This window comes from Mustela putorius, unplaced genomic scaffold, assembly GCF_011764305.1.
Source record: "Mustela putorius furo isolate JIRA1106 unplaced genomic scaffold, ASM1176430v1.1 tig00000083_pilon_pilon_pilon, whole genome shotgun sequence".
Taxonomy (NCBI): Eukaryota; Metazoa; Chordata; class Mammalia; order Carnivora; family Mustelidae; genus Mustela; species Mustela putorius.
Window position 1 is genome coordinate 43,815,455 of NW_025421273.1, and position 27,500 is coordinate 43,842,954.

Consider the following 27,500-nt stretch of genomic DNA (forward strand, 5'->3'; position numbering starts at 1 on the left):
TCTCACGGTCCTGGGTTCGAGCCCCGCATCAGGCTCTCTGCTCAGCAGGGAGCCTGCTTCCTCCTCTCTCTCTTTGCCTGCCTCTCTGCCTACTTGTGATCTCTGTCTGTCAAATAAATAAATAAAATCTTAAAAAAAAAATTTCATGAGTAAAAATAAAAATCTATAGGGGCGCCTGGGTGGCTCAGTGGGTTAAGCCTCTGCTCAGGTCATGGGTCCTGGGATCCTGGGATCAAGCCCCCCGCATTGGGCTCTCTGCCTCAGCAGGGAGCCTGCTTCCCTTCCTCTCTCTCTCTGCCTGCTTCTCTGCCTACTTGTGATCTCTGTCTGTCAAATAAATAAAATCTTAAAAAAAAAAAAAGAATAAAAATCTATAATCTATAAAAGCTTCAATTTTTAGTGTTGATAAGAATAGGGTCAGGTAGAAATTTTTATGCAGCTAATACAGTAAAGACCTGATATGTTAAAATAAACATGGAATATTCTTATAAGTAGATGTTATAACAATTTATCTTAACTCATGCTATACTGATTTTATTGAGTTAAAATTAAAATACATATAAATTCAATTTAAGAGTTTTATGATCCGGATGCCTGGGTGGCTCAGTTGGTTAAGCGGCTGCCTTCGGCTCAGGTCATGATCCCAGTGTCCTGGGATCGAGTCCCACATCGGGCTCCTTGCCCCGCAGGGAGCCTGCTTCTCTCTCTGACTCTGCCTGCCACTCTGTTTGCCTGTGTGCTTGCTCCGTCTCTGACAAATAAATAAATAAAATCTTAAAAAAAAAAAAAAAAAAAAAGTTTTATGATCATAGTTTTCCCAAGTGTTTGATTATTTTATATAGGCATTTCTATATAAATTCGTTGTAACATATATTAGATATTCTTAAATTTGGGGCACTTGGGTGGCTCAGTTGGTTAATTATCTGCTTTCAGCTCAGGTCATGATCCTGGGGTTCTGGGTTCTGGGATGGAGTCCCCTATCGGGCTCCCTGCTCAGTGCAGAGTCTGCTTCTCCCCTTACCCTTCCCTGCAATCTCTCTCTCATTCTCACACTCTCTCTCTCAAATAAAGAAAATCTTAAAAAAAAAAAAAATTATTTTCCATTTCTGTTCCATTTACTTTTTTACACACTTGGAATGTTACATAGGTTCAAAATGTAATTGTGTACTCTGAATTTCCATCATTAATTATACTAAAAGTCAGCACTATTATTTTATGCCAAAATGTTTCCTAAAGTCTGTTTTTGTGATCTAGTGCTTTAGGTAAAAATAAAATATGAAACAAGTAGAGAGTGATAGTAACAAAGACAAGTGGAGGAAAAACATTGCCTTGATCGGTTTCCGGTTGAAGGGTTTAGCTCTGAATTTACATTAATGTTGCTTCCAGTCTCAGCTCCGGTGCTTCTAACATATGGTTTCCTTCCTGTTGCTGATAAAGGCTTGTTTACTGCACCTAGTACTCCAGCAGGTTTTGGCTAAAAATTACACATATGCATGTTATTTTATACCTTACTGTAGGGATTCACATAAATTTCGACACATGTAAAAGATACTGTTTAGCCTAAGCCAAGAAACTTACTTTGGAAAGTTTAATTCTAAATTTATTAGAAATGATAAATTTTGTAAAATTGGGTTCATCTGAATACAAGTCAGAAGTATTACTCCTACTTATATAGGCAGTATTTAATTATTTCCTATTGTTCAATCAAAGTAAAAAGTACCCCTGAAACACACAGCAAAATATATAAGATATAATTTCATACGAATAAACAATTACAAGTATATAATAACAGTTTAGACACTTATTTTTATCAAAAATTAAATTTCTATTGCTCTTTTAGATGTCATAGTACTTTTATAGAATAAAAATTATAACTCATTAATACTTTAAAATTATTTTTTTTAAATCTTACATATCTAAGTTTATTAAACCATTTTTCAAGAAAATCTGCTTTGTGGATTCTGAGTAATTTGAAGCCTACTACTACTGATGAGAACACATGATCATAATTCAAGAGTCACTTATGGCAGAAAAAAGCCATAATAGAAAAAGATGCTACAAGCCACAATACGGTCCTTAAGAATCAGGAACGATAAATTCCATGGGACATTTAAAAGTTATTTCTAATAACAGCAGAAATAATATATACATGAGACAAAGATTTCCAAATTATCTAGTACATAATACCTTTCCTGTTAACAGAAGTACTCTGGTCTCTTCTGAAATGTAACTCTTGTCATTACAGAAATCCTACAAAAAAAAAAAAAAAAAAAAAAAAAAAAAATCAAGTGAACAAGTGTATTTTCACTGTCCAAACAAGACTTTTCAGGCACTGTGCATTACAATAACAATTACATTTGGGCCAGGATACATATTAATTCCTCAAATAAAGCATATTTAAGGAACCATGTCATTAACTCTAGCTTTAACTCAATGGCACATTCAGACTTGACAAATATCAGAGTTCAATTACTTAAATCACATTTTAAATAAAATACATCCCTATTTTTTCATATAGTTCAGGGCAAGCAGTCTCCAGGTTATTCACTGAACTACTTTCTCTACTCTATTGTAAAACCTATTTCATTCCCAAAGCATTCAAAATGGTACAGTGCACATATTAAGCATTTAATATTCACTAAAATAACTCCACACTGGATTTCAAGAAAATTATTCTCATTGAAAAAAACTGTCACTTTCATAGCTAATAAATGAATTAAACCTAATGTGGACACTGGTGTCTTGAAAGTTTTACCTACATGAAACCTAAGAGTACTTTGATGCTTCTGTTAAATATCTGGGAAACAGCACCCATGTGAACCACAATGATGTAAAGTGATTTACTATGACCAAGAAGTTTATTAACTTTTTAAGTACTCTCACTTAAAAAATTATCTTTGTTTTCTTTTATTAAGTTTACTTTCAAACTGGTGTCATAGGGAAGAACAGATGGTTTATGTGTGCCTATAAAGACATAACAGTTTTAGCATGTGTGCCAGGCACAGCTGTATCTTTTTTCCCCCCCACAAAGGCTTTTGTGCAGCTTAAATCAACGTTACAAAGCCTGGGTACCAATGTTCATTCACTTTATCCATCAAGACATACTGCAGCCTCACTAGGCTCATTATCTCAAAATGCTTAGTTTACTAATGTTTAAATTTATACCAGATTAAAAGCAACATATCAGAAAAGGAAATGAGGAAAGCTGCTTATTGAAAAAACAAACAAACAAACAAACAAACAAAAACACCTAGTTCTTCAGTATGGAGGTTCCTCAAAAAGTTGAAAACAGAGCTACCCTATGACCCAGCAATCGCACTGCTCAGTATTTACCCTACAGATACAAAAGTAGTGATCAGAAGGGGCACGGTGCACCTGTATGTTTATAGCAGCAATGTCCACAGTAGCTAAACTATGGAAAGAACCTAGATGTCCATCAACAGGATAAAGAAGATGTTGTGTGTATATACAATGGAATACTATGCAGCCATTAAAACCCCTGAAATCCTATCATTTCCAACTACATGGATAGAACTAAGGGTATTATGCTAAGTGAAGTAAGTTAATCAGAGAAAGACAATTATCATATGTTCTCCCTGATATGACGAATTTGAGAGGCAGGGTTGGGGGTCGTGGGGGGTAGGGAGGGAAAAAATGAAACAAGATGGGGTTAGGGAAGGAGACAAATGGTAAGAGCCTCTTATCCCAAGAAACAAACTGAGGGCTGCTAGGGGTTTGGGGGGGGAGCAATGGGTTGGGTGATGGACACTGGGGAGGGTATGTTCTATGGTGAGTGCTACGAATTGTGTAAGACTGATGATTCACAGACCTGTACCCCTGGCGTAAATAATACATTACATGTTAATTAAAAACAACAACAACAACAACAAACAAAAAGCAAACAACCTAGTTCTTAAGAAGGCTAAAAACACTAAATTTCAGTTTTACCTACATGAACTAAAACGAAACAAAACCAACTCAACTTTGGTGTACTTACAAATAGCAATTTAATTCTGTTTTCTTTTTTAAAAGTAGGCTTCACATCCAACATGGGGCTTGAGCTCATGACCCTGATCGAGTCCCGAGAAATGAGCATCACATGTTCTACTGACTGAGCCAGCCAGGTGCCCCATTTAATCCCCCCCTTTTAAAAGATTTATTTATTTATTTATTTATTTGAGAGAGAGAGAGAGAGAGAGAGAGAGAGAGAAGGAGAGGATAGAAGGAGATTGAGAGGGAGAAGCAGACTCCCTGCTGGGGAGAGCTCCTGAAGTGGGGTTTGATCCTAGGATCCTGGGATCATGACCCGAGCCAAAGGCAGATGCCCAACCGAGATACCCAGGCATCCCAACAATTTAATTCTTAATGATGGAATCACCATTATATGAAGATTTTTAAAAAAATTTATCTATTTGACACAGGGAGACCACAAGCAGGTGGAGTAGTAGGTAGAGCGAGAGGGAGAAACAGAATCCCTGCTGAACAGGGAGCCTGATGTAGGACTTGATCCCAGGACCCTGAGATGACCTGAGCCACCCAGGTACCCCTTATATGAAAGTTCTATTTGGGTACTATTCTGGTCACAATAACCCTAATAAAGTCTAAAGTCAATAATAAAAGTAAATTTAAATTCAAGAGCTCAGGTAGGACTACTTAAAAAGACCAGTGCCTATTAAATTAGAGAGCAAATAACTTTGTAATCTTTATTATTCCTATCAAAAACCAGGCAAACTAAGTGCTGAATACTAAATTAAAGAAAATCTGTTTAAAATTTTTGTCAAAGTATGACATTAAAAGTAAGAAGCTCCATTTCCTGGGCATGTTCTGTAAAATACTCTAAGGGAGGGTATTACCCTGAAGCATATCTTAAAGTTTGAAAAATGTGTAAAACATTTTTAAATGATGTATTCTTTCCAATTAAAAATATTTAGGACTCTGGGGTTGTCTGGCTCAGTTGGTAAGAGCATGTGACTCCTGACCTCAGGGTCCTGAGTTCAAGCCCCATGTTGGGTACGAAGCCTACTTAATTTAAAAGAAAAAAAAAATTAGGATTCTGTTTTTTAAACAAAGCACAGGAAGGCTGAACTTCCAAATACTTCCTTAAAGCAGGAAATAAATAGAAAACTTAAAAAAAAAAAGTCTAGTTGGAAAAAAAAAGAGCTTTAGTTAGCTGGAAAATTTACTTACATGGAAGACTTAATTTGCGGGTAGCAAATTAATAATGATGTATTATTACTACCATCTATTGAATGCTTACTATGTGACAAACTCTTATAAACATAAAATTATAGACATAGTATTAATAATTGTTCATAGGTATTATCACCTGAATTTTAGAGAAACAGAAATTGAGGCTTAGAAGAGCTTAGAAGAGCCTAAAGTCCCTTGAGTTAGAAGCTGTTGATTAGAATACTGGTTTATCATCTGCTGAGACCAGTTCTGTTAATTCTAACATTTTATTTCATGTGTGTGTGTATATATAATATCTCTATTATATATGTATTTATAATATTTATACCATTTTATTTCTTGCCTAATAAAATACAGTGTTTTAATAAAATGAAATTAAAATAATTTAAGATATCTGAAAACTCCTTTTCCATACTAGAAATATCCAGAAGGAAGAGCTCAAGGAAGAGCACCACCTTAAAGCTTGATTTGCATTCTCGTACTCTGCAAGATGAGAATGGCGTTTGTTCAGGGCTTTGGAAGACAACCTCCCATTCCTTGATATAAATATGAAGAGGTATTTCTTACTTTGTAGTCAAGACAATCCACTATTTCCCACTAGGGTTGATGGTATCTGAAATTTAAATCAGTTTAGTGTGGTAGAACAATAAAGAGAAAAAAATTACCTTTTCAGGTTGTGTAAAAAATTTCATTGGAAGGACTGGATCCTTTGGTGATTCTGCATTGCACAAAGCACTTTTACTATTTATAACACAGAGAGCCACATCACATACTGTATAAAGTTTCTAAGGAGGAAAGAAAGATCACATATAACTTTCAGTAGCACAAAATAACCACAAGTACAAATTCTACCTGATGTATAAAATGAAATCAAAAGAGGGATATACGGGTATTATTTATTCCTCCAACAGTTCACATTTGTGTTTGCATTTCTTCTTATGTAGCCTCCTGGTAAAAACAAAAAATAAAAAACAAACAAAAATACCCTTTACCTAATTAACATGAGTGTCGAGTATGCATTAAAAACAAACCAATTCAACTAAACCCAAGGGAAACATACAGAAAGGAGTATCTACTTGTCTGTAACTTATTAAAAATTTTAAGACAGCTACAGAATAGTAAATTTCATTAGTTCTTATCCCCCTGCTCTGTATTAGTTTTAATGTCCTTTTCAGGGTAATAAACAGTCCTCAAATAATGGAATTCAATTATAATAAAACACAATAAAACTGACCATAAATACGTATTTTTAGGAACATTCTGTAATCTGATTTATTATGTAATAGGAAAAACAAGTGGGACAAGGACCGCAGTATTTTTTCCTGTAATTATCTTAATACATACTGGCCTAACACATATCTTACTTCATTTGTCTTGGATTCATCTGGAGACTGGGCATCTTTTGTTAACTTGATGTTCTCTGCCATCTTCTTCATAAAGGCATGGCTATTGTTTTCATTCTTTGTCATTAAAACTTCAAGCATGAACCATAGGCACCTAAATGATGAACATATTTGCCTATTAAGAGACTAAATGTAGGTGTTTTGCTTAATGGATTAAACATCTTATTGGGAAGGTCTGTTGTTTGGATATAACAAAATAAGAGTAAAATATAAACTAAACCATAAAATATTAAAAATGAAACATAGTTTAATATAAGAAAATCTGGCAGTTTCAGAAGGCATGGAAAGATTCATTCTGTAGGGATTCAACAGACATTTAGATGATCTGACATGTGTCACTGCCCAGCAATGACGAGGAAACCAGCAGGCAGCAAAGTCTTTCCACTCTATTTGCAAATTGTGCAGGTCTAGGATTTGTATGGAATTCTGCTGTGACATGGCTCCGAATTGCATGCGCACGGCAACCAGTCATTCAGCTAAGCAGTCACATCTCAAACTATTTTTGCTCTTCCACTTAGTATTGTATACTCATTTAACACATAAAGTATCTGAAGGGAACACCTGAATTTCTAAGTAAAAGTGAATCCCAAATCAGGATGAACATCAGAAGCCCTGGGGAACTTAGAAATCTTGGGAAAGGCCTGTTTGTAACAGTTCCCAGGATGATTCTCAGGCAGCCATGGGACTTACTTCTTAACTGTCGTCAACAGGGGAGAAATCGTTTGATGATAACGAATGCATACTTTTTTGCCTACATTCTATGTAAGTGTTTTGGGAGCCTACTGTAAGGGGGAAATACAGCACTAGGTTAAGGGAGTTCATTTTTAATAGACCTGTTTTAGAGGAACTATTAAAGTGAGTTCTTCAGGCTGAAAAAAAAGGACAATAGACTGTAACTTAAAACCAAAAGAAGAAAGAAAGAACACTAGCAAATACTACAGACAATCACATAAGTAAATGTAAAAGCCAGCATTACTGTACTTTCAATTTTAACTATTTTTACATAAAGACTTTAAAGGAAAATGCATGAATAATTCCATCTATGTGAATGGAAATAATGTAAAAAGATATAATTTCTATCACAATATCAATACTAAAGGGAGAAGGATAGAGATGTGTAGGACATGGTTTGTGTACTACTGTAACTAGGCTGCTACTGTTCAATCTAGGTTGTTACAAATATTATTTGGAATCTCTAAGAAAGTAACTAAAAATACAGAAAAGGGAATAAAAAAGGCTCACTACAAAAAAGTAAATACAAAAGAGAGAAGCTGTAATGAAGGATATTAAATAACAACATATATAAGAGAGAAAACAAATAGTTGTATGGCAGAAATAACCTTTACTGGTAATTACTTCAAATTAAAATAGATTAAAGCCCCCAATCAAAAGGCAGAGATAAGCAGAATGGAAAAAGTAAAGAAAGAAAAAAAAGATCGACCTATATCTGTCTGCAAGAGACTCACTTTAGAAGTAAAACCACAAAGGACCTGAAAGTGAAAGGATAAAAAACATATTTCATGCAAATAATAACCAAAAGAGGGCTGGTAGCTATTTTATGATCAGACAAAACAGATTTAAGCTAAAAAAAGATTGTAAGAGACCCAGAAGTACTACACTGATAAAAGGTTCAATTCAGCAAAAAGATATTACTATTACAAACCTAAGAGTCCCCAAATCACATAAGCAAAAATCGACAGAATTGAAGAGAAATACACGATTCTGCATAATCTGAAATTTCAATATCTTAGCTTCTTTTGTTGAAAGATGTATGTATTTATTTCAGAGAGAAAGAGAAAGCGTGAGAGTGAGCACGAATGGGGGGAGGGGCAAAGGGAAAGAATCTTCAAGCGGACTCCCTGCTGAGCGTGGATTCTGATGCAGGGATCAATCCCACAACCCTGAGATCATGACCTGGCCTGAAATCAAGACTTGGATGCTTAATGAACTGAACTACCCAGGCACCCCTTCAGTAACTTATTTTCAATAATGGGGAAAAGCCAGAAGAGCAATAAGAAACAGAGAACTTGGTCTGATTCAAGATGGTGATGTAGTAAGACCCCAAACTCACCTCCTCTCAGGAACATACTGCATCTAAGCTACATATGGAACCAATTACCTCTTAAAAAACCTAAAGGTGACTCAGTGATGACTACACATTAGGCAAACAAGAGAAAAAACACATCAAAATGGGTAGGAGAGGCTACAACACAATCTCACCAGAAACCCCACACCTGGTGCTGTGACCCACAACTGGAAGGAACTCAAATACCTGGAGCTTCTTCCTGAGGGGTAAAACGTTCAAATCCCACACTGGTCACCCCAACTTCTAAAACAGAAATTTCAGAGATGAGTCCTTAAAATGTCCCATAGTGGGCCCCAAAAGCCTGTAGTGATCCGGAGAAATACCACTTAAAATGTGTGTGTGCTGGAACTGACCCACTCTAGGGCCCAGCTCAGAAGCAGCTTAAAGTGAAGAACGTTAACCTGCTTAAAACCTAACCCCGAGGGGTAGGCATCTAATTCAACTTACACATCTAGGAGTCTGCTGGAACACTCTTCAGAACAGAGACTGGGGAGTACCATCTTTACATTCTCCCTTTGTTGTGCTCCAGAGAACAAGTAGCTCCCAGAAGGGAACCTTTACACATGTCTGGTGCCCTGATTTTTGTGGGTGCTGCCCAGGGGGACATCTCGTGAACACCTGGCTCTGAAGAGCAAAGAAACTTGTGCGTCTGGTCACATGGGAATGTAATAATCACCTAGAAAGGAATTCAGACCCCTCCCTGGGGCCCCAATTTTTGTGACTGCTGCCAAGGGACACTTCTACATCACCTGACACTGGTGGTCATTGGGGCTTATGTTCCTGGGTCCCAAAGGACTGTAACCAGTGCACAAAAAACAGCTACCAGCTACCACCTCTCCCAGGCACAGAAAAAAGCAACTGACCCAGGGCCTGGTTTTTCTGTGAAGTAGGCCTATTAGCCAGTCATCATAACTGTGACTAAGGGGTAGGCTTCTAATTAAAACCATCATCTAGAGGCTGACTGAAATCCTTTCCAGGGACTTGGAGGGCATGTGCTATCTTCATACTCACCCTCTGCCATGTTCCAGAGTAGGGTCTCTTGGAAGAGAGCTTTGAGTCTGGTGCCTGATGCTCACGGGGCACCCCTTAATCACCTGGCTGTGGTGGCTGGAGGGGCTTGAATTCCAGGGTCCCAAGGGACTGTGGTAATCAGAGGGACCACTGTTGGCAGGCTAAGATCCTGTTTTTCCTGTCAAAAGGCCGCTCTGTTCTGGAGCTTTGGACCACGGGCAGGACTTAGGTTTGCCACACATTTAGTGACCTATGGCGCTTCCTCAAGGAACAAAGGCTATAAACGTCATGTTGGTGCTCTGTCTTTCTCCAGCTTGTTGCTATCTCCCAGAAGAGGGCTCATATACTCATTTGGAACCCCAGTTTTTATGAATGCCAATTAGGGGACATACATCAGGATTACCAGGCTCTGGTAGTCAGTGAGGCTTATGTTCCTGGGCCCTCAGGATTGTAATATATCTGCATACTTTTAAATGCAGCTGCCTGAAGGTCTGGCTTCCAGTCAATCTGAATCTAGGTGCAGAGATCCTCCATTATGGGACACTGACGGCTCTTGGAACATCCTTAACTACTGGGAGCTATTAAAAATATAACAGGCTGCTTGGATAAACTCAAAGTTTTGAGAGATGACCAAGAGCTAGGCAAGAGCTGAATAGAAAGGTTCAACTCCTCCTTCATTCCTTCAAGACTAGAAAAAATGGCTGTTTCATTTACTGTCCAGAAACCTATTCAGGGTTCAAGCAAAATGAAGAAACAGAGGAATATGTTCCAAATGAAAGAATAAGATAAAACCTCATAAAAAAGCCTTAATGAAAGGAAGGTAAGTAAATTTATTGAGTTCAAAGTAATGGTCATAAAATGCTCACCAAACTGGGGAGGAGACTGGATGAACAGAGTGAGAACTTGAATAGGGATGAAATTTAACAAAATACCAAAGAGAAGTCAAACAGCTGCCAGGCGCTTGGGTGGCTCAGTCATAAGTATCTGTCTTCGGCTCAGGTCACGGTCCCAGGGTCCTGAAATCAAGCTCCACATTGGGCTCTCTCCCTCTACACTCCCTCCCGCTTGTGTTCCCTCTCTCTCTGTCAAATAAATAAATAAAATCTTTAAAGAAAAAAGAACTCCTAGAGCTGAAGATTATAATAATGGAACTGAAAAATACAACAAAGGGGTTCAACAGCAGACCAGATATGAAACAGAAAGTAAGGATCAGTCAACCTAAAGCAAAGGCAGTGGAACTTACCCAATCAAAGCACAAAAAGAAAAATAAAGGAAATAAAAAGTGAAAATAGCTTCAGGAAATCAAAGGATATCAAATGAACTAATATTTGAATTGTAGAGCTTTCAGAAGAGGAAGAAAGCAGCAGAAATCTTATTTGAAGAAATATAGCTAACACTTCCTGAACACAGGGATGGAAACAGACGCCAGATCCAGGAAGCCCAGAAGTTCCAAAACATATGAACCCAAAGAGACAGAAACCAAGACACATTACAATTAAAAGTTAAAGACAGGAAGAGAATATTATAAGCAACAAGAGAAAAAAAATGGGAAATTTTTTTATGGGAATCCCCATAGGACTACCTAACGCATTGTTCAGCACAAACACTGTAGATATCAAAGGGACTTCTTTAAGTAGAAAAGAAAGACCCTATTTAGTAACAACAAAACATGTGAAATAGTATCACTGGAAAGGTAAATATATAGTATAGTAAAGGTAGTGAATTACTTATAAAGCTAGTATGAAGGTTAAAAGACAAAAGTAGTAAAAGTAACTATGATTCAGTAATTAACAGATACACAAGATAAAAAGATGCTAATTGTAACATCAAAAACATAAAATGTGGGTAAGAGAGTTAAAATGTTGAGATTTAAGGGCACCTGGTGGCTCAGTCAAGTTAAGTGTCTGCCTTTGGTTCACGTCATGATCCCCAAGTCCCTGGAAGGAGCTCCATACTAGGCTCCCTGCTCAGTGGGGAGCAGGGGACTCCCCATTCCTTCTCTCCCCACTCCTTCTCCTCTCTCTATGGGGACTCCTGCTCCTTCTCTCTCTCAAATAAATAAAATCTTTAATAAATAAATAAATAAATAAATAAATAAAATAGCATCCCATGAAATTAAAAAAAAAAAGTTGAGATTTACAATGGGATCAAACTTAAGTTGTTATCAACTTATACCATTATAAGTTGTATGTAAGCACCATGGTAACCAAGAAATAAAAACCTACAGTAAATACACAAAAGATAAAGAGAAAGGAATATAAGCATTCTACTAAAGAATCATTAAACCACACAGTAAATAAGCAAAAGAAGAATAGGGAAGAACTACAAAAACAGCCACAAAACAATTAACAAAATGGCAATAAGCACATACCTACCTATAATTACCTTGAATGTACATGCATTAAATTCTCTAACCAAAAGACAACAGAATGGCTGGATGGATTAAAAAAACAAGACTCATCTATATGATGCCTACAAGAGACACACCCAGTGAAAGTGAAGAGATGGAAAAAGATACTAATGCAAATAGAAACCAAAATAAAGCTTTAGTATCTACATTTGTATCAGACACAATACACTTTAAAATGACTGTAATAATACACAAATAAAGTGACACGTAATGAGAAAGGGGTCAACAAAGAAGTAGATATAACCTTTGTAAATATTTATGCACCCAACATAATTTAGGAGCACCTAAATATATAAAGCAAATATTAACAGACCTAAAAGGAGAAATATAATAACTGTATTTATAATTATTGATATATGGGGACTCTAATACCCCAATTAGTCAAATGAACAAATCATCAGACAGAAAAACCAAGAAGAAAAAACATGGTCTTAAATGACATTTTAGACCAGATGGACTTAACAGATATTTACAGAACATTCCATACCAAAGCAACAAATACACATTTTTCTTAAGTGCACATGGAACATTTTCCAAAACAGATCATATGTTAGGCCACAAAACAAGTCTTAATGAATTTGAGATTGAATAATATCAACCATCTTTTCTGACTATAATGGTATGAAATCAGAAATTAATTACACAAAGAACACTGAAAAATTCACAAATATGTATAGATTCAACAACATGCTACTGAACAATCACTGGGTCAAAGGAAAAATCAAGAGAGAAATAAAGGGTATACCTGAGACAAACAACAATGGAAATTAACATACCAAGATTTATGGGATGCAGCAAAGGCATCCAACCAGGGAAGCTCTAAGAGTGAAATTCATAGTGATAAACACCTATCTCCAGAAAGAAACTAATTTTATACCTAGGAGAAAAGAAGAACAAATAGAGTCCAAAGCTGATAGAAGAAGTAAGGAAAAAACAAAATTCAGAGCAGAAATAAGTGAAATAGACTAAAATGACAATAGGAAAAAAAAAATGGATGAGACTAAGAGCTGTTTGAGAAGACAAAATTGACAAATCTTTAGCTAGACTGATGAAGGATAAAAGAGGACTCAAAAATCAGAAATCAAAGACAAAAGGTTACGACTAATACCACAGAAGTACAAAGGACCATAACAGAATGCTATGAAAAATACATGCAAACAAACTGAACATTCCAAAGAAATAGATAAACTCTTAGAAATATACAACTTACCAAGACTGGATCATAGGGAACAGAAAATCTGAAAGACCAATTACTAGGAAGGAGATTGAATTAGTAACTGAAAACTGCCCAACAAACAAAAGTCTAGGACCATATGGCTTCCCTGGTGAATTCTACCAACATTCAAAGAAGAATTACCACCAATTCTTCTCAAATTCATCTAGAAAAGAGAAGAGGAGGGGATGCTTCCAAAAATCATTTTACAAGGCTAGGAGTACCCTGATACCAAAACAAGGCAAGGGGGCCACAAAAAAGAAAAACTACAGACCAATATCTCTGATGAACTTAGAAACAAAAATCTTCAACAAAGTATTAGGGAACTGAGTTCAACAATACATTAACGAAAGGATCATACACTATGACTGAGTGGGCTTTACTCCATGGATAGAAGCACGGTTCAGCTGTACACCACATTAACAAAATAAAGGATAAAAATTGCTACGATCATCTCAACAGATATAGAAAAAGTGAATGACAAAATTCAACAACCATTAATGATGAAAAACTCTCAACAAAGTGGGTACAGAGGGAACATACTTCAACATAACAAAGACCACGTATAACATCATACTCAATGGTGAAAGCTAAAGCTTTTCCTCTAAGATCAAGAATAAGACAAGGATATCCACTCTTCACCACGTTTATTCAACAAAGTACTGGAAGTCCTAGCCAGAACAATTAGGCAAGAAAAAGAAATAAAGGCATCTAAACTGAAAAGGAAGAAGTAAAACTGTCACTAGTTGCAGATGAGATGGTATTATACCCCAAAAATCCTAAAGACTCCATCGGAAAACCGAATAGGATAAACAAATCCAATAAAGTTGCATAATACCAAATCAATACACAAAAACCTTGTACTTTTTACATTAATAATTATCGGAAAGAGAAATTAAGAAAACATTCCCATTTATAAGTGCATCAAAAAGAATGACACCTAGGAATGTACTTAGCCAAGGAGATGAAAGATCTATAGATCAAAAACTTAAGACATTAATGAAAGATACTGCAAAACCTAGAAATATATGGAAAGATATTCCATGTTCATGGACTGGAAGAATATTAAATGTCCATACTATTTCAAAGCAACCTACAGATTCAATGCAATCCTTACCAATGGCATTTTTCACAAAATTAGGAGAAATAATTCTGAAATTTATATGAAACCATAAAACACTCTGAATAGCCAAACAGTGACACAATAAATTAATAATTTCCACACAGTTAAAAACCACACTTTGAAAAACATGTAATTTTACACTTCAAATTACATGCTAACTTGATTGTTTAAAGATCCTAAAAAATGCTGCCTGCTAGACAGAAAACATGTGCCAGTGAGTTCATTTCTAACTCCAGTTACTTCTAGACCAGTCAGTACTCTTTTTCCCACATCAGTTCTCTCTCTTAAGTCTAATCCTTCTTCCAAATGACTGCTTTGCAACTGAAATATACTAAAAACGTCCTCTAGACCTCTATCTAGATCCTGTGTCCTAGGCAAACACATACATCATATTTTCGTTTTATGGAAGTACTTTCTGGGAAATGCGAAACTAAACGTTTTTAAAGAAAAAAACCTGTAAATACAAATGTAAACATTTACAAGACAAAAATAAGAACTGGAAGACATTTTGGCAATTATTTTATTTCCTGCATGTTATGGGTAAGGTAACTGAGAGCCAGAGAAGTAAAGTTTTCAGTCATACAGCTGGGACTAGAACCTAATTATATGGCTTCTTAAAATACAGAACAACTAAAAGCCCTAAAAAAAATTTTTTTTTAAAATGTAGACTTATTTTCAAGCATTTGAAATAGAAAGACTGTATTACTGGGATGATGTATTGGAAGCAGCAACAATGAAATGACAAGCCCTCAAAATGTAAGGAGCTCATAGCCCAATGCTTAACAGTAACGTTGGACAAGATATAGATATAACACCTCTTCGAATTAAGATATTAACACATTTTCAGTGACGAAAGCTGTAGAGATAAATGTTGATTACAAACTTAAATGAGATAAGGATTAAGGTTTAATGCCACACATATAAAAATCATAATACAATTATTTATTTATTTTTAAAAGATTTTATTTATTTGAGAGAGAGGGAGAGAGGGAGTTCAGAGGGAAGTGAGAGAGAGAAGCAGGCTCCCCAATGAGCAGGGAGTCTGTTGTGGGTCTTGATCCTAGGACCCTGGGATCACGACCTAAGCTGAAGACACTCAACCAACTTAACCACCCAGGCGCCCCTATAATACTTCCATATACAAGTTGAGGATACCAGTTTAAGAGTGCAAAGCAAAATCATGGTAAGAGGAGAGAAAGTAAGGACCCCAAGATCCGACCTAAGCTGAAGGCAGACACTCAACCAACTTAACCACCCAGGTGCCCCCCTATAATACTTTCATATACAAGTTGAGGACACCAGTTTAAGAGTGCAAAGCAAAAATCATGATAAGAGGAGAGAAAGTACATACTGCTTTAAAGTTTCCTGGAGGTCGGAGGCAAGGCAATCAATGTGGTCATCATTGGCCACTGGGCCTAACTGTCCCACCCTGTCTCCCTCAGCACAACCCATCAGCTCTATAGCAAACCTCCGAGTAATGAAAATCTGAAATTGTTTGGGAAATTCAACAATCCAAATGACTATGGGCACAGTTATGAACACTTATCCTGTTGCAGGAATGGTTATGAATCTGACTGACCTCAGAGAGTACACGGAAGAGGCAGTTATGAAGGCCTTTGATCATAAGAATCTGGATCTGGATGTGCCATACTGTGCAGATGTTATAAGCACAACAGAAAATATAGCTGTATATACCAGGGAAAACCTCCAGAAAGTTCTTCCTTTGGGAGTTCTTTTATAAAGTAAAAGTAAATGAAACTGGTAATACTGCTGTCATCTATAAAGGAAAACTGCTTTTAGGGATTAATACTGTAGAAAGATTAATTTCTTTCAAAGGTCTTTGTACTCTTGCACTATTAAGAAGTCATCACATAATTGTTACACCTCCACATTGTGCTCTGGAGGGCTTGATTTATTGAAATCATTGTGTGTAAGATCTACTGTGAATTCAAATCTATTTTAAAACCAAACTTGTAAAAAACAACCTGAGTATCATTTAAAAAGTCCTTTACCTATAGATTAAAAATCACTTCATTTTCAGTAAAATGTTGTGGTGTGGAATTTAAAAGCAAAACAAATCAATTCTTAATTCCCCATTAAAAAAACAGTTTATTGGCAGTTATCTGTAGACAAACTTAGGTTGCCTCTCACTCTTTCACCTTGTATCATATACAAAGCTCTGTTTTACACAAGTACCACTTATTCACAAGTGTTTTTTAACTGTTTACTTGCCTGTGTTTCCACTAGATACAAATCTCTCTGTGACTGGTGTAACAAGCCTAATTTTGTACTACCATAATCCTGCTACAGAATTTCTCATGTGTACATGCTTATTTTTAAGGCATCTTTTGAGTATGAAAGTAAGGTTTAGTTTCAAGGAGAGAAATTTTTACTACATGGCTTTCAAAATTATCGAGCTGATGTAACTGAAACCTATCTTAATACAAATAGTGAAAATAATATAAAAACTAAAATAACCAAACTAACCTGTTTCAAAGTCTCAGTTAATTGCAAACAGGAAACAAAAGAATCAAAAAGAACCTGACAGATGGGGAAAATTTTCTAGGATGAAATTTATAATAAACAAAACCACAAAGAAGTTTTTATTTTAATGGGAATAGTAACAGGAAAAAATTTGTCATTTTTCAATAAGTAAAAGTTTCTAAAATTCTTGAAAATCAACATGACTTACTCTTTAATATCACGAAGTTGATCAACATCTTGTGATCTTGTAAAATCTGGATCATGGGCTAGCAGGTGAATCATATATGGAACTACATATTCAGGCAACAGTGATAATAATTTCTCTGAAGTGAAAACATTATTATTAACAATAGCCATAACAGCTTTTACAAAATGCCCCTCTAATTTTGCATTCAAACCACTCCAGTTTCCATCTTTTCCTCAGTTATTTTAAAATTATAGGCAACCTGCTATCTAGATGATACTGAAATGCATTTCAGTGCTGAAAGTTATTAAAGCCAAAAGGATAATTTGAGATTATACAGTGAGTCCTTCGTAAAGCTGGGAAAATAATTCTCTTCTCTCTGACATCTGAGCAATGTGTTTAAATCAAGCCACACTGCTGAACCCGTAAGAAAAATACAATTCCTCCAAACAGTTTTATGTATCATAACACTCAGAAACCAGGATTTTAGATGTTAAGTATATCACAACTATAGCAACGGCATTCTATAAAAACTGTAGTGTTCTTATAAATATACTATAATGGAAAGATATGAAATAAACGCCCCCTACAAATCGATACACTCACAAGACACACTTGCACACTTGGAGCTTTCAAAATTACTTACCAGTAGCCATGGGATTCTGTTTAATGTATTCCCTGCGTATACTGATATTTTTTAGTAAACACTGTCGTGCATGTGCTCTTCTCTCCTTCACAGGATCTTTGGCACACAAGGCAAAGATCGCCATATACTCCAATGGGAGCAGTAACTTCACGAGAGCCTTATGCAACTTCTGCGCAAATATCTGCCTTACTTGGTAGCACTCATCCTACAGCAGCATAAAACCAAAAATACTTCAATAAAAATGTCAGTACTTTTAAAACCATGACAAAATAACCTAGTTCAGAAAAAAAACTGGAAAACAAAAGAGCAGTTTGTTCCAAAAGTCCTCATTTTAAAAAAATGATTTATTGGAGAATACATAACAATACTTAGAAGATGTTTAGTTAACATAGTTATAATAGCAATTCCTTTGTGCACACAGTAAATGGATCTGTATCCACAGAAAATAAATGTATTTAACTTTGAAGGCCAAGTAATTGACAAAAATAAGAGGACTACTTACATTAATAACAAGTGCACAGAGCTGGAACTGTTCTGGGGTTATAATTTCATGGTAACAAGGTTCCTGAGCAAGCTTCATTATGGCACTACCAGCAGCTAATCGCAAGCGAGACATATCAGATTTACTATAAACAAACAAAAAAGAAATAAACATTTCCTATAACCATTATCATTGATAACAATGCTTTGATCCCTTTTTGAGTGTTAAGGTCTTTAACTTTATGCTTAAAATGACATATAATGTACAAATCTGGGAAAGTTACCTTGAGTCCTTGAACTCAACACAGGGAAAAAGGCTCAAATCATTGTGACTAAAAATAAACTTATCTGCCTTCGTTTTCAGTTATGTTTTAGCATAGATCCTCTACCATAAACAAGCAGCTCTGCTTGTGATCACATTTATGATCACTGCAATGCCAAGAAGAATCATTTCTATCAGGAACAGTATTCCTCGAGGAATACACATTTGTTGTAAAATACTCAATTAAATCACCTATCATATTAAATCTATTTCCTACAGTTCTTAAATGCACACGTCTAACATCTGATGAAATGGAGGGGCTAGCAATGAGGAGCTGATTTACACCACAGAAGGGGAGGTATCAGACAAATATCTAAAAGGAAAGGACATGGAAATGAGAGCCAGTGTCTATCTAGGCTACTCATCTCTGGGACAGACTTCCTTTTGTAAGCCAAAGGCCCCCCGCACCCCAGGAGGTCCAGCACTTCCACTCCTGCCTGGTAGTTTTTTATTACCTAAATGGTAAAATGTGACAATAAATCAGTCTTAAATAAAAAAGAACAGTCTTATTTCAACTTAGGTTAAACATAGCATGGTTATGATGTTTTAAAGACTTCAGGAAATGTGGAAAGCTGGCTTAGTCCATCACTACCATATAAGAGGAGAAAACGTGGCACTCCAGAACAATAGGACTAACAAAGGGAACACCTGTACTCTTGAGGGAACTTCAAATGGCTTCTCAGACAAATGACTGAGGAATTAAAAAAAAAAAAAAAAACAGCTATCATCTGGGTGCTTAAGTCTGTGCTAGGCAGTGTATGAACACTTCACAAGCTTTATCTCATTTAATTTTCACTCTATAAGATGAAGAAATTGATGCTTAGAAAAGTGATTTATAGAATTCACACACTTAGTAAACGGAGTGTAGAGTTGCAGAAGTTTCTGATTCTAGAGCTCAAGCTAAACCATGATATACAGAATACCTAATTAAGATTTGCCTAGTATTTCATGACATGTGTGTTCCACAATTAACTATGCCCTTATTTTCTGTGACAATAAAAAATGCTGGAAAAAACACGCTTATACATATGTTTTTGTATGATTTTTAAAAATTTATCATGACTGTAAAAATAGAGAGTCAAAAGGGTAACATTTTTTTTTTTTTTTAAAGATTTTATTTATTTATTTATTTGACAGAGAGAGAGATCACAAGTAGGCGGAGAGTCAGGCAGAGAGAGAGAGAGAGAAGCAGGCTCCCGCTGAGCAAAGAGCCCGATGCGGGGCTCGATCCCAGGACCCTGAGATCATGACCTGAGCCGAAGGCAGCGGCTTAATCCACTGAGCCACCCAGGCGCCCCCAAAAGGGTAACATTTATAAGGATCTAGACACAAAGTGCCAAACTGTCCTGCCAAGACTGTGCCAATTTATATTCATTCACAGAACTAATGAGGAGACCCATTTTCCTGAACCCAAAAAACAGTGATTACTTTAAAAAATATTTTTGCTAATTTGACAGGCAAGTATCGCTAAGTTTAAACTGTATTTATTGTATTTAGTGATGTTAAATACTGTTAAAAAGATAAACTGGTAATTTGTAGTCTTCATCTCTATCAGGGATCCTACCTATTTGTCTTATTAAAAGCTCATTATTAAGCCTTTGCCATAGTTTCCCCCAATTTAGAACTTTTTATTATCCCTAACTCAGTTCTAATCTTCTCATCTGTTCCTACACAACTACCCTTGACTTATTCTACGACAAAGATAATTTCCCATGGTTTCCTTCAGTTTATCAAAAGCAGTCAGCATCTCTACTGTAATTTGCTCATTTCCTAATCTCCTCCACTGGAATGCATATTCCTTGGAAGGAGAGATTTTATACCTTTTAAAAAAACCAGAGCAGTGCCGAAGATGACAGTGCTCAATAAAAAATGAATGCATAAATGAATTAAATCTATCCTGTAATAACACATTTTAAAGTAGGAACACATCTTGAGTAGAATTCTATAGTTTTATCTGTTGGTACTCCTGGACCCTAGTAAATCAAGAATTTGAAACAAACAAGGATCATGAAAAATTTGCTTTTATTTTCATCTTAAAATGAATAGGAAGAAGAAATGGCAATTTCACAAAACATTGAAAATGTGCAGAAATGGAAACTTTATTATTATTATTATTTTTTTTTCAGTTGCAGAACCTTGTTTTAATCTTCTGCAAACCACCAGGAGGGCTGTGACTTTTTCCTCCTTTGAGCTCCTCCCCTAAAGCATGTATTCCTTTCATGGTACTAAGTCACCCCCCTCGTTCAATCACTATATTACAGGGTAAAAGACAGGAACTGAATCTTCTCTGTTTTTGCTGAAATGCTTTTCATGGTGTTTTGCAAAGAGTAGTATTTCAACAGGTATTTGCTTAAGTGAACCGTATGTTGAAGCCAACTGTAACATATAGTGATTATGACTAAACATTTACTGGAAAAAGTTTGGTTTTTAGAGAAGAAACATTCCATCATCATTGAGATGAAAACCCCATGAAGTACATTAGATCTGATCCCGAAGCATATGGTGTAATTACAACATTCAATATTAATTAGGTAAATAATTCCTATGTAAGTTCCACCAACATTTTGAGCTGTAAAAATTGGAAAGGAGGAAAGATCTCACCTGATCCTCTTTTGCTCTGTCAGGTCACCCTCACTAACCAACATCGCTGATAATAATCGAAGAGTTGAATTGGCAGATTTAGACTGGTTGTTTTTCATACCCAACAGCCACCTTACCAGAAGTTTAATTGCCTGTACCTATAAAATATTAACATGCTAAAAAAAGAAAGGAACTTAAAATTCCAATTAAAGGGAAGATTAATTTATGTCAATTAGATTAGTGAGGTTGCTTAATTGCTGGTGGACATATTTTATTAAATAAGTCTGTAGTATAATAACAATAACAGTAAAAATATTTATTCTGTTTAATCTGTAATAGGCACTCTCCCCAGAGCTGTACATGTATTAACTTATTTGATGTTCCAAACAAGCCTAAAGGGAGGTGTTTTTATTTCCAATAGCTAAGGCAATGGAGACACATTACTATTATAGATACATGCCCAAAGTCTGGCTTCTGAACCCAGGCTTTTCACACTTGCCTAAGATTTTCAAATTATTTGAAAATATACTGTTTAAAAATAACTACTTAAACTATACCAATTATAGTCATTAAAATGAGCTATTTAGATAGATCTTAATATTTTTTATAATACTGCAAAAACTATTTTGAAAAAATCATTAAGTCTGAACCTGTCTGTCCTGATTAAAAAAATTAGGAGATTCCATAATTATTTGTGGTCATAATTACCTGAAGGTTTATACTCAAAAGATGGCTACCAGTGCATGTCAAAGAACTAGCTAAAGGATCTAGGTGTTATTTACTATATTTATTGACAACCTGGAAAAAAGAATTGACGGAACACGACTAGGAAGCTACACAAGGTGAAACATTTTAATCAGGGAAGATGGTAGCAAATTAAGTCTTGTCTTCAATCCCAATACTACCACTTTAAAAATTAGTTTTATTGAGGTACATTTTGTATCTATCAAAAGTTATGAATTCGATGACAGCATCTGTTTTTGCCAAGTTAATATTCATATTTTTATAGACAGTGGAAGTGAGGCTACACTTGAGAGGCTTTGGAGAATCAACATCCTACAAACAATTTCTGTGAAACAGCCTCACTGAAATTATTTTAGCAGGTGGGAAGTTCTACAGAAGATCCTGACATAGATCTGTATGTAAATAACTCAATGAGGACTACAATTTCTTTGAGAGAAACAACTTTTGATTTAAAAATAAAGTACCTCATTTAAAAATACTATGAGTTGCCAGGTTAAAGAAAAAGAGTATCTATGGATGTTCATTATTTTAACACAAAAATTATCAAGGCCTACACAAATTTACCTTTGCTAGTACTTCAGGGGAAACCTCTTCATCTGGAGACCATAATTTTCCATTCTTCTCACCTGTTGACTATAGATAATTGAATATATTTAACTCTTAGAAAGAATTTTAGAGTTTCCTTATGTTTTTCATGCTGAACAATGCAGTGCTCTAGGAAACCTTTAAGTGAGTCACCAGAGCTTGAAAAAGAACAACAAAGCTGGATGACTTGAACTTCTTGATTTCAAAACTCATTACAAATTTATAGTAATCAAGACAAAATGGGTGGCAATGACACCCACAGGCATATAGAACAATGGAACGAAATAGAAATATGTGAACTCACATATATGGTCAACTGATTTTTAACAAGGTTGCTAAGGCACCCAATTACTTAAAACAAATGGTGCTGGAAAAACTAGATATCCACAAGTTTAAAAAAAAAAAAAAAGAAAGAAAGAAAGAAAAGAAAAAAGAAGATGAACTGAACTTAAATCACATACAAAAATTAACTCAAAATAGATCAAAGACTTTAATTTAAGAGCTAAAACTATTAAAACACTTAAAAGAAGATACAGGGCAAAATCTTCATATTTGATTTGGCAAGTATCTGACAAGAGTTTAATACTCAGAATATATAAAGAATTCTTACAACTCAGCAATAATAATCCATTTAAAAGTGTGCAAGGGACTTTGTCCAAGAAGATACAAACACAGCAAAAAGCACATGAAAAAAAAATCCCTTATGATGTTAGTCATTAGGTAAACACAAACCAAAACCACAAGATACTATTTCACATCCACTAGAATGGCCATTATCAAAACACAGAAAAGAGGAAGCACTGGCAAAGATGTGACAAAAACTGGAAGACTTGTGCTCTGATGGTGGGAATGCAAAATGGTACAGCCACTATGGAAAACAGTGTGGTGATCCCTCAAAAAGTACAACAAAGAATGATCACGTGACCCAGCAATTCCTCTCCTAGGATTTGTCTAAAAGATTTGAAAACAGGGACACAAATGATTATTCACAAAAGTTAAAAAGTGCAAAAAGACCCAAATGTCCATTAACTGATGAATAAACAAAATGTAGACTACACATACAACAGTATTATTCTGGCATAAAATGAATGAACTTTTAATACATAACACAAATGAACCCTGAAATCATTATGCTAAGTAAAATATGCCAGGCATAAAAGGATAAATTTTATATGGTAAGAGGTATCTAAAAGAGGCAAATACAAAGTCAGAAGAAAGTACAACAGAGGTGTTATCAGAGGCTATGAGAAGGAGGCAATGGGGGTTATTGATGCAGAATTTCTGTTATAATGGGGGTTATAATGAATGCAGAATTTCTCTCTGAGATTAAAATATTCTGAAAATAGTGGTGACAGTTACACAATATGGGTACATATTTTAGGTGGTACTTTGGGTCATTTGAGAGTTGTTTGGCTTTCTTGGGTATTTCCTATGTACAGAGGAGGCATACAGGGTATAAAACTTTCTTATTTTTTAAAAAACCAAACCAAACAAAAACACCCACCCAACAACAAAACAAGAATGTTGGTGTATATAAGTGATATAACCTTAAAAATGGCAAAAATGCCAATGTTTATAATATGTATATTTTACCACACAAACAACAACAAAAAAGAGCCATTGTAAACTACAATCTAGTCATCTTAAGAGGTGTCTTAAATTTCACATTTATTGCCATTCATATCTATCAATAGAGCAAAGTACAGCCTGAATGTGTTGAGTGGGAAATGACACTTGGGCCATGCTCTTCCATTCTTGTCTATTACATCCAAATGGGGGAAGGGAAAGAGGATGGAATGTATTGGCAAATGTCCTTTTTAAGTTTGGATATCGAAGGCTCCAAGACTACTGGGTCATGTGGAAGGAACAGGTAAGCTGGGATAAATTAGCACTGCACTGAAAGTCATCTGCAATGATCTAGCAGATAAAACTGATTTGTCTTCACTCAACAACTTTTTAATTTAGATCTACTTGGTAAAGTAGTGATTTTCTTTCTCAAGTAGTGATTCTTAATCAGAGGTGTGTTTCAGTAATCACCTGGGGTGCCTTTTCAAGCTATATATTCCCAGACTCGAGCCCAGAGTTAATAAATTAGCATGTGGGCACACACATGTGCATGTACCACCCACCCACACATTTCAATAACTAAAACAGAATATGTATCTAGTGCCAAAAATGCAATGTAATTATATTTCAAAACACTAGTTAAATACAAATCAACTCATATTTTTAACAACATCTGATAAAATTCTAGCACTCCAGTAAATCGTCCTTCAAATGTTAGGATAATAGCATTTGACTTATATTTTTTACTTCATGATTCATCCATCTTATGTTCTCATTTTTTCTTTCTTAAATGTTAAGTTCTGGTAATAGCTACATGAAGTCAGGATGTCATTTGGAAATTTAAGTAAATAAGGAGGGAAAACACAATAATTTAAGAGGAAAAGAAAATTAAATAGAGACGCAGAAATGTTTTTGTGATAAAGATGTAAACAGTTTTAGTATCATTATTTTAAATTTAATTAAATTAGAAACTTACCCTGTCGTTCATTAGCAGATCTTTCACAATAAAATTTGCTACTACAGATTTCATTGGGGAAGCAAACTGATCTGGAGCTAACATAGAAATGTGGCCCAATGAAACTAATGGAGTTATAAGTTGTTCTGGTACATCAGCGTTCAGACTCCTACTGAGTGGCTATAAAAATGAAAGAGTCAAAATTACCAGTTTGTTTTAAAAATATCCAGACATTCTATGGAAACAGTAAATGTTCCTGACCCTCCTGAATTTGTTGTGCCCAAATAAAGCTGTTCTAATGATATGATCAAAAGTACCTTCAACCATATCAGACACTCAATTCTTATTTCAACTACTGAAATTCGGTAAGAAAGAATCCAGAAAAAAAAGAAAGAAAAAAATAAAGTACACATAAAAGGCAGAAGTAAAAACAAGAACATTTCTGCATCATCAAATCAGCATTATTTTCAAGCCATCTATAATAACAGCCTTGGTATGTTGGTGGACTTGGACATTTTAAAGACCATGGACCATTAAATAAATGTTCACTGCTTAAAATAACAGGAGTACCTTTCCAGTAGTGGAATCAGGCCAAAGATCATACATAAGAAAAGGCAAACAGGACTAATTTTCAGGTAGGGTTATCAGGTACTTTAAAAACTGGGTAGTTCAAAGTTACTTTCTGAGGATATATACCACTGAGCCAATAAAGCTAAAACTAAGTAAAATGTTCTAACACAAACACACAGAATATTCTTCTGTATGTAGTGTTTGAACATATACTGTGATCTAAAGGCTGTGAATACAGTACTCAAAAAAGACAGCCCATGCTCCCATGGAATTTATAAGACTAAACAGCCCCTCCTCCAAAAAAACTACCTTCTATCTTCATCAAACCACACAGCATAAAAATAACAATCAACATAAACACATTCTATGTATTATACATACCTCAAAAATCTGTGCAAGCTGGACTTCCTTATTTGTGAATATGGCATGTATACAGTGAACAGCCTGTTTTGCTTGGTGTGGAGTACCTCTCTTTGCTTTCTGATGTAAAATGGGAATTAAGGTCCTGTAAAAAAAAAAAAATCATAGTTAAAAAAAAAAAGGCCATATACCACAAGTAGTTTTTTTGCTTGTCTCCTCTAATTCCTTCCCCATAGCTGTTTCGATGTATGTTGGTAGAGAAATTTCTTCTTCTTCTTTTTAAGTTTATTTACGTAATTTCTACACCCAACATGGGGCTCGAACTCACAACTCTGAAGACTGAGAGTTTGCATCCTCCACCAAATGAGCTAGCCAGGTGCCCCAGGAAGACTCCCTTAAAAATTAGCTCATCTATAGGGGGCGCCTGGGTGGCTCAGTGGGTGAAAGCCTGTGCCTTTCTCAGGTCATGATCCCAAGGTCCTGGGATCGAGCCCCACTTCTAGCCCTGCACTGAGCCCTGCATCAGGCTCTCTGCTCAGCAGGGAGCCTGCTTCCTCCTCCCTCTCTTTCTGCCTTGCCTCTCTGCCTACTTGTGATCTCTATCTGTCAAATAAAATAAATAAAATCTTAAAAAGAAAAAAATTAGCTCATCTATAGAAAGATTTAAAGCTCCTTATCTGGCCTCAATTATAATCCAAGAAACAAAATGTCTCAAGAAAAAGGTACTTAAAGGAGACAATTTTTGTTTTTTGTTTGGACAATTTTTGTTTTAAAGCTACCTCATGAATATGGAGAAATAAACAATCCATCCTTAATTTATAATCTAAAATTTGCTCCATGCCATACTTTTGTATTTTCCATTCCCCTTTCACAAGCCCCTTCAGTTATTTTAATGTAGTCATGGGAAAAAAGTAGCAAAAGGCCAAGTTTTGTTAAAAAGTTGAAATGAGGGGCGCCTGGGTGGCTCGGTGGGTTAAAGCCTCTGCCTTCAGCTCAGGTCATGATCCCAGGGTCCTGGGATCGAGCCCCACATCGGGCTCTCTGCTCAGCAGGGAGCCTGCTTCTCTTCTGCTCTCTCTCTCTGCCTGCCTCTCTGCCTACTTGTAATCTCTGTCTGTCAAATAAATAAATAAAATCTTTAAAAAAAAAAAAAGTTGAAATGATGCCAGTGAAACAAAGTATGCAAGGATACGACATATATATATACATATTGGTAGAGGAATAATAAAAGCATCTAAGGATTATTGAGAAATTGTATAAAGCACCATTCTGAATGTTTTTACATGAATTAAGCCTATTAATCCTCATAGTCACGCAAGGAGGACTATTAAACAGATATGAAAACAAAAGCACAAAAATACTGTTTATTTAAGTTTCTTAAGTTGATGGAGCTAGGATTTGGTGAGGTTGGGATGTGAAGATGTGTACTTCTGTTAAGATCCATGCACTTGGGGCGCCTGGGTGGCTCAGTGGGCTAAAGCCTCTGCCTTCGGCTCAGGTCATGATCCCAGGGTCCTGGGATCGAGCCCTGCATCGGGTTGTCTGCTCTGCGGAGAGCCTGCTTCCTCCTCTCTCTCTCTGCCTGCCT

At 35.7% G+C, this 27,500-nt stretch overlaps 1 protein-coding gene across 2 annotated transcripts in view; it reads right to left on the bottom strand.

Annotated features, from left to right (window-relative positions):
- PDS5A (PDS5 cohesin associated factor A) overlaps nucleotides 1-27,500 on the bottom strand; it is a 143,060-nt gene that overhangs the window by 16,575 nt on the left and 98,985 nt on the right. For both annotated transcript variants that reach the window (XM_004764023.2, XM_004764024.3), the window contains exons 20-30: nucleotides 25,934-26,057; nucleotides 25,004-25,162; nucleotides 22,441-22,509; nucleotides 21,154-21,290; nucleotides 18,253-18,376; nucleotides 17,751-17,955; nucleotides 17,129-17,243; nucleotides 6,555-6,687; nucleotides 5,856-5,975; nucleotides 2,188-2,250; nucleotides 1,329-1,474 (exon numbers count right to left, since the gene is read on the bottom strand). In XM_004764023.2, coding sequence (XP_004764080.1) covers nucleotides 1,329-1,474; nucleotides 2,188-2,250; nucleotides 5,856-5,975; nucleotides 6,555-6,687; nucleotides 17,129-17,243; nucleotides 17,751-17,955; nucleotides 18,253-18,376; nucleotides 21,154-21,290; nucleotides 22,441-22,509; nucleotides 25,004-25,162; nucleotides 25,934-26,057 — 1,395 coding nt within the window. The remainder of the gene's footprint in view (nucleotides 1-1,328; nucleotides 1,475-2,187; nucleotides 2,251-5,855; nucleotides 5,976-6,554; nucleotides 6,688-17,128; nucleotides 17,244-17,750; nucleotides 17,956-18,252; nucleotides 18,377-21,153; nucleotides 21,291-22,440; nucleotides 22,510-25,003; nucleotides 25,163-25,933; nucleotides 26,058-27,500) is intronic.